We start from the raw sequence: 7,757 nt of genomic DNA, 5'->3' as shown, positions 1-7,757 counted from the left end.
TCTCACTGGCTTTATATTTCACCTGTTTCACTCAAGTCTGTTCATTTAAAATCATTTGCCTTTTGCCAGAGAACCTTTTGTTATTTCAAGTATGTCATAGATGTCCACAGCTTCACCTGTCGAACACAATTTGTCACAGTTAAATGTTTGATTTGTTTCTTTAAATAAATATGTAAATGTCACTAATTGAGCTTAATCTGTTTAAAGCTAAAGCATAGGCTGACTCACCTGGAGCGAGGTTGTATCTTCGTTCTACACCTGTGGGATTAGACGGGGTCACACAGTCCATAGTGACCTCTTTTCTTAAACACTGATCAATGTCCACTGCACTGAAGAAGGCCACTGACTGTGGGAGGTCCTGCATTCCCAGAGCATGAGCAAAGACGCTTCTAAATGTCAAATGCACCACAGTAAGACACTGGAGATAAGACGGGGTGCTATAAATTAAATTATCCCAAACCTTGTGAGCAGGTTAGTGATTTGAAGAGCCAGCGCTGCACGGTAACGATCTTCACTGCTGACAAGGTAACGCACTTCATCGTGAATACTGATGCAAAACCGACCGTCAATGTCATATTCCTCAAACAGCCACTTCATTGCTACGAGCATGAGGTGAAGATAGTCCACCGCAGAACTCTGCACCACCCAGTTCACTCTGCTGGTGATAAACTGTTGGAATATAAATTTTAAAAGATGAACGATTTCCAGTGCAGCGCAGCAGTAAAATGTTGATGCTTCAGAATGATCAGTGTTGTTCACCTCATCTTTAACTGCCCTCGGCTCCAGCGCTCTGCTGATTCTGCAGCCCAGGACTGGAGTGGCTGGAAGAGAGGAGTGTGCTATACTTTCCAGTTTATTGAACATGTCTGACTCTGTTCCTCCAAACCAAACACGATGGCCAACTATGTCCCATTTTTTGCGCCTGGACCTAAATGACAGAAACTCTTAGTGAGGTGTTTTCATAATTGCTGCAGAGAATTTTCTGCTTACAACTGTGAGGACAGTCTTGTGATCTTGCGCAGCTCCTGCAAAGACACACTTCCGTCTTCCTCTCTCTCCACATCCATATCCAGTTCTTTTACCAACCATTCTCCCTCTTCAGATAAATGATACCTGTGTACATAGTTTTAATATAATCATTAAAGCTGCAACACTCCTGATAACCGTATACTGTATCGATCCACAGTAGAAGCTTGACTTGGTCTGTACCTGCGTAGTCCTTTGGTGAGGGCATACATCTGCCTGGCCTTGCTGGCTGCTTCTGTTTGTCCAAGCCGGTGATTGAATTGCATTAGCAGTCTCTCTGCAAAGGGTTGTCCTGCTCCATAGATGCGCCCATAGTTAAAGACTTTGGCGTGCTCTCGGCTGATGCCCACAGTTTCAGCAGTGCGACTGTGTAGGTCAGTGCCCTGGCTCTTTTTACCCTGAAGGGTCATCCAGCCAAACGCAGTAGAACCTACAGTCAGCAGCAAAAACTATTAAATATATATTATATAATTATACAAATAGTATTTTGTTTGTAATATTTTCTAACCGTGCATTCCTGCAAAGTGAGCTTCTCCGAGCACAGCAGCGATCCACAGCTCCTGAGAGTCCACATCAGCTCCGACTAAGTGGTAGCCAGGAGGAACCTGCACCATGGCTTTGAGTTCACTGCCCACACGGTCCCTCTGCAGACAGGGCACATAATATTACAATCTACCCCCTCTCACCATTGGCCTGCAAAGTTTCTCTTACTCTAGCATTACTAGCAGTGAGCCACGTTGGCTCCACGGCTCTGCGTGTCACTGTTCCTGCTGTGATGACTTGGGGTAAAATGGCTCCATACAGACCTTCATCATCAAAGTCTTTGTGTCTGAAAAAACACAAACATTGTTCACATTTGTCTGTTCCTCCTCAACACATGACAAAACAGTAAATGTTACAAACCTGCTGACGGTGCGAGGCAGCTCTCCTTTCCTCAGCCACACAACCATCTGAGAACTACAACAGCTCATGTCAGAACTGACGCCACATTTAACTAAAGCTCTAAATCTGTGAGCACCTCATGTGAACATGTAAATCTGTGAGTACCTTATACGTTTATGTGCATTCCTCCAAAAGGACATCATTTTATTGATCTCCAAAGCACGAATAGCATTGGCCCCACCACTTTCGGCCCTCAGAGTCCCATCTTCCATCTTAGGCAGGAAGTCTTTTGAAAAGGGGCTCCCGACATTGTTATGATTACCATCCTGAAAAATAAAAGGTTTCAGATAATTCACTGAATAGATAAACCTGTAACAAAATAAGCTAAATGTTTTAACCTTGTGAGGTAATTTAAAAAACCAACAGCCGGGGATGTCTACGTCGTTGTAGGGGCCATTTCCAGTGTGATAGTGACAATGACTCTCTTCTAAGACATCAGGTGGCTGAAACATATACAATAAGTGTGATAATAACTGAACTACCATGCAATAACAAATACACAGAACCCACCCATACAACAAACGCAAAAAATACATACAACTAATGCAAAAAAATACCTTTCCATTTAATTTGCCTTTAATCCTTTCTTGTACATTCTTCATTCCATTTTCCTCTGTCATTCGTTCAAGAGAGCTAATTTCCTCCACCTAAAAAAATTGTTGCTTTCAATAAAAATCTGACAATTAACTGAGAAAACATTGAACTACTGTTTTTTTCTGTATTTTACCTTTGTCCAGACTGATGTATCTGTGAATATGAGATCTTCAGGAAGGCTGTCGGACTCTAATACTGACTTTTCTTTTTTGTTCCGTTCAAGATACTCATTGTAAACTGTTTCAATTGCTCTGTAAAACACAGTTTGGTAAATACAAAACAAAGGAAAGTGAGTTTCATATTTTTGGAGACAGTTTAAATACCGGTGTGGGCATACGGCGCCTGTGTTGTCTTCAGAAGGTTTCAGGTTATCCTTTCTCCCGGGCACCAGGTAGCCCCAGCCGTGTTTCTCAGTATGATGCAGGGGGAAGCCGTCCCAAGTCAGACCCATGAGCTTTGGAGTCACTCTCATCTGAAGGCTAATAAGACTGGCCCCGGGTGACCAATCAGGCAGAGACATCTTTTCACACAGCTTCCGATACCACCTGACAATATAAAAACATAGAAATAGTTGGAAAAAGTAATAAAAAGGACAGATACAGGGGCAAAACAAGTATCACAGAAAAGTAAGTAAAAGTAGTGAAGTACCCCATTATAAAAGTATATTTCACACAGACTTTGAAAACAGGTTAGAGTCAAATGTGGTGATCTTGATAAATAATTGTGTTGGTTATGGTTTTCAGTGATGGAACATAAAGTAAAAGTAGTGGTAAAAGGTACTGCACTTGATTAATTCAGTAATTAACAAACAAAATTTAGGTATTTGTACTTTCTACTCCACTACATTTTTGAACAGGACTGAAAAGTAAAAGTATTTTTTTATTATTGTTTGAGACCTGGGGTTTATTTTTTAACACGTTCAATATTTGGACGTGGAGGACGTGTCTGGGGTGAGGGAAGTCTGGGAGTCCCTGCTTAGACTGCTGCCCCGCGACCCGGCCCGGAAGAAAATGGATGGATGGACATTCATAATTTGTGCAAAAAAATATATACAAATAAAAACAGACAGAAAAAAACTATTGATTCAATTGTTTCTGTTGAACAAAATTCAGCAGAAATCTGTATCAAAGCCACAACATTTGGGGCTTTATTAGACCTCAAAATATGCACAAAATACTTCTACTTTTTTCTCTTCAAGTACATTTTAAACAGATACTTTAGATACTTTTAGTAGATTAGTAGAAGTAGATTTTTTCATGCAATACTTACACTTGAGTATTGTTTTGCTCTGGTATCTGTGCTTATATTTAAGTAACAAAAGGTAATACTTCTTCCAACACTGATGGTTTTCCTGGCCATTTATTATCTGAATAATTCTTTTTGCTCAAAGCCAGGACTTGATCTTAAAGCTGTAAGATAGACGTCACCATGAAGGTTCGAAAAATATTCTTCTCAGCCATTTCAGCAGGTCTCAAACTAGAAGAAAAACTGTCTCTACCTTTAAGTCCAATTCAAAAATGTATTTGAGCAGTAAGTACACATTCCTGCTCTCAAATGCAGTGAAGTAAAAAGTATGCGCTGTAAAATTTACCAGATTAAAGTAGAGATACATAACATTTTTACTTAAGTATTTTTGCACTTTACTTTCTGCTACTGCATAAAATAAGTACAAATTTCAAATCTAAGTTCAAATGACTTACTAAAACATCAAAATAAATACCCTGGATGCCCTGGTAAATGTTGTCTCCTCTTGGGAAGGCGATCTGCTGTGGTCTTTAATGCCTCTAAAGCTTTTCTACTCGGGCTCATGCCGTCCTCGTCTTCAGGCGGTGGACCTTCATCTAAAATAACAAAAAAAACATAATAAATGGACAAAAACAGTAAAGTTTCCTTTTGTTGTAACACTGGCTCACCATCATCCCAGTTTGTAAGAGGAGCAGCAGGAACAGACTTTTTGGCCTGTTTCTTTTTAGTCGTTGCTTTCTTCTGTTTGAATTCCTGCACATCCCATTCAAGATCCCAAAGCCATGGATCTTCCTTATATCTTTAACGTAAGGATATATTTTAGCACTGAAAGTTGTTGTACAGTATCAGTATCTGTGGTGCGATTCAGACCTTCCATCATGCAGGAGTTGGCAGGCGTCATCAGCTAATGTCATCAACGACTTCTTCATCTCTCGCTGGAGCTCTTCATACGTGTCCTGAGAGTCCTCCAGGTACCGCCCCCAATTTTGATTGACAGGTAGATAGCTCACGCCCATCTCCAACATCCCAGCTAAGGTCACTGGATGTGGACATCTATAAAAAATAACACATACTTATTTCAAAAGTCTACATTAGCTTACAAATACTTAAATGTGCAACTATGTGACTTTTCTGGTGGAACGTCTGCCACCTGCTTGTTTCCATGGAGATGTTCTTGCTTTGTCTGGAATGTTCCACAGTACTTACCCATCTTGTACTTTTAATACTATTTAACATGTGTGCTAAAACGTGTATTGTAACTCTGAGTGAGGATTGCTTGCCGCTCTGCAGATCTGACCTATAACTGAGGCTGATGACGACACACTGCTTGTTTCTATACAGGTAGATATGTTTAATGCCATATTGCGGAACACTCCAGAAGACAAGCTGGTGTCAGACTCTGCCAGAAAAGTTACATAGTGCACTTTTAAACATTTGACAAAAGTAATATTGTGAAAACGACCTTTCCATAAATAGTGGTAACTGCTCAGTGAAGACTTGTTGAGTGGCCTTTACATCAAGAGCGCAATACTGCATCAATTCCTGCAGGAGGCAGTAGAAGCATGATCACAGGCACAGGGGCTGTAGAGCTGAATGGTATTTGGATTTGACGAACCTGAAAGTTGCTTCTCACATCACTCATGCTTCCCTTCACAAAAATATCTCTTGCCTCTTTCTGTAGTGGAGGTCCACCCACATAAAGAGCATGCACATCTGCCAGATTATTGATGCTACTGATATTCACCCAATCCCACGAGCCAATCTGAGAAAAGAAACATTAGTGCAAAAAGGAGAAATTCATAGTTAAATCCATGTCTAGATGTAAATAAATTACCATTGGACCATCTCTTTTCTGCCCAGCTTTCCTGATGTGTTCTTTAACTTCCTGAAGGCCTCTTCGCTTGCCCAGTTTATTGGCCATCCAAAGAGTTCTCTGGAATCCAGTCAGTCCAGAAATTGCCATGTGGAGGCTCATTGTGTCCATGAATCGCACCTTAGAGCCCTTTGAAAATGAATTGTGTTAACGGTGTGATATTAATCTTGGAAAGACATAGAGGTTGGAAAACAGCTTCAGTTTAGTTTAGCTTTTATTTGTCAAACTCATTTCTCTTACAAAAGAAAACAGGCCTTGAGTTGAAAGATGCACATGAGCAACTGAAGATGCTTATCTAAACTCATACCTTTAGTAAGTACTGCTCCTTAATGTAAGCGCGGTCAAAGCTGACATTGTGTCCCACCACAAGTCTCTCCTTCCACTGTCCTCCCGGAGGTCGTGCTGAGTTGATGGAAGTTTCCAGTGGAATAAGGTCCGCTAATGTCAGCTGATTTGACCAAGAGTAGCGTTTGTCAATCAGACGTTTGCTGCACCAGGAATACCTTGAAAAAAAAGATACACATTTGTAATTAATGCATCTGCAGGTAAACATGATTTGAAAGTCCTTTAATTTTGACTGACCAGTTGGTGGGCGACACAGCAACAGCCAGAGTAGGACACTGACCCTCTGTTGTGCAAACCTCCACATCAAATACCAATGCGGATTCCTCTGGATAATCCACTTTCATGCTTTCCCCATTTGTTTGATAACATGTCCAGCCAACTGCCCAGGTCCACTCCTTTGGCATAGGAGGGAGCTCAGCCTGCTGCAGTTTAATAGCCCCCTCGAGGTAAGGAAGACTTTGCTTTTGGGCAAGTAAACGAAAGTGCTCATCAATATTGTCACCATACATGAGGGGAAGTTTGAGCTCCACATCAGGCAACAGTGAAGTCTCCTTGCCCCACAAATTGTGCTTCTGTAAGTGCTGAATGCTGCGATCCACATCTTCCTGCTTGTATTCTGGCTCCACACCTCGGAAGATCTGTGCGTGGAGGGTTTTGGAGAGCATTTGGATGTTAAGGGGGTTCATGCGGGTCTGGGTGGTGTCTTCCCCCTGAACAGATGGACACTGTGTGGAATAAAGTGAGCGGAGACGAAGCCATGGTGGACACAGAGGACTTTTCAGATATGATCCGCGAAGAACATGCAGCATTCCCTCATCAGGACTCCTCAAACAGACAGAAACAAACGCTATTTCTACATTACGAGCAATAACAATGAGCTGCCGGACAATAACTCTAAATAATCTGGTCGTATTGCGAAACAAAATAAACTTTACTCAAAGATTTCTAGGTTTCTGTCGGGTTTTAATTAGAAGATGTCAAATTAAAATCTTCACGTTGTATTTGTTTATCAGAAACTCCGAGCTTCCGGGTTGTGACGCAATGAGTGTGCGCCCCCTAGTGACCCGGATGACCACAGCATTCAAGCCTATTTCACACACACACACACACACACACACACACACACACACACACACACACACACACACACACACAAAAATACACTTTCTGTTTTTTTTATCCTCACGGTGAAACGATCCAACGCTGTGCAGATATATCTAAAAGGTAAATGTTTCGAGGAAATTATCTATAAAAAAGATTATTCCTCCGTGTGTTAAACAGTATCGGCCGCGTGGCCTAATGGATAAGGCGTCTGACTTCGGATCAGAAGATTGCAGGTTCGAGTCCTGCCGCGGTCGTAGTTTTTCTTTTTCTTTTTTTTTTTAAAGGTACAGTGCGTAAGCGACGTAAGCGACGTAAGCGTCTGGGGGGCGGCACGTCACCTGCACGATTCAATCAAGATAGAAAGTTAGAACCAGAACTTCAACACTCTACATGGAGATAGATATGTTTTATTTAGTAGCGACAGGAACAGCATTTCCATGGAAACAAGCAGATAGAGGCCCACCTCCAGACCAAGAGTCAGGTTTGTGGAGATGCAAGCCTGCTGACAGGTAAGGACACATGCAATAAATATTTTTTTTAAAGCATATTCTTAGCAGAGTCTTATTTTTGGCTAAAATATTGTAGCTTTAAATATTGGCTTTAAATATTTGCTTTAAATATTGCATTA

The 7,757-nt window shown here is 41.3% G+C and overlaps 1 protein-coding gene and 1 non-coding gene across 3 annotated transcripts; one reads left to right on the top strand and one right to left on the bottom strand.

The window, feature by feature from the left end:
* Positions 1 to 30: 30 nt before the first annotated feature.
* polg (polymerase (DNA directed), gamma) lies at positions 31 to 7,082 on the bottom strand. Of its 2 annotated transcripts, XM_033967849.2 has the most exons (22): positions 6,263 to 7,082; positions 5,988 to 6,183; positions 5,642 to 5,809; positions 5,423 to 5,569; positions 5,270 to 5,349; positions 4,678 to 4,860; positions 4,476 to 4,606; positions 4,283 to 4,403; positions 2,886 to 3,107; positions 2,696 to 2,813; positions 2,526 to 2,615; positions 2,307 to 2,411; positions 2,074 to 2,234; positions 1,930 to 1,983; positions 1,738 to 1,855; positions 1,535 to 1,670; positions 1,210 to 1,456; positions 991 to 1,113; positions 760 to 928; positions 461 to 669; positions 229 to 389; positions 31 to 116 (listed from the first exon to the last, which is right to left on the bottom strand). In XM_033967849.2, the coding sequence occupies exons 1-22, from the start codon at positions 6,832 to 6,834 to the stop codon at positions 52 to 54; spliced, it is 3,576 nt and encodes a 1,191-aa protein (XP_033823740.1). In that variant the 5' UTR covers positions 6,835 to 7,082; the 3' UTR covers positions 31 to 51. The 2 variants fall into 2 exon arrangements, with proteins under 2 accessions (XP_033823740.1, XP_033823739.1); XM_033967848.2 differs by having other exon boundaries at positions 4,283 to 4,606; positions 6,263 to 6,973.
* Positions 7,083 to 7,310: 228 nt separating this feature from the next.
* On the top strand, positions 7,311 to 7,383 carry trnar-ucg (transfer RNA arginine (anticodon UCG)). Its single transcript has one exon. It is a non-coding gene; the product is annotated as a tRNA-Arg (tRNA).
* The last annotated feature ends 374 nt before the right edge of the window (positions 7,384 to 7,757 follow it).

The sequence above is a fragment of the Periophthalmus magnuspinnatus genome, chromosome 6, assembly GCF_009829125.3.
Source record: "Periophthalmus magnuspinnatus isolate fPerMag1 chromosome 6, fPerMag1.2.pri, whole genome shotgun sequence".
NCBI lineage: Eukaryota > Metazoa > Chordata > Actinopteri > Gobiiformes > Gobiidae > Periophthalmus > Periophthalmus magnuspinnatus.
This window is presented reverse-complemented; position numbering and strand designations above follow the sequence as displayed.

Bases quoted from the DNA above. Each gene is read 5' to 3' on its own strand.
- polg (XM_033967848.2), bottom strand. From the start codon at position 6,834: ATGCTGCATGTTCTTCGCGGATCATATCTGAAAAGTCCTCTGTGTCCA. The intron at 2,814-2,885 runs GTATTTAAACTG...TGTGTTTTACAG, and splicing joins GGCGCCGTATGCCCACACCG to AGCAATTGAAACAGTTTACA. The intron at 1,671-1,737 runs GTAAGAGAAACT...CCCTGTCTGCAG, and splicing joins TCACTGCTAGTAATGCTAGA to AGGGACCGTGTGGGCAGTGA.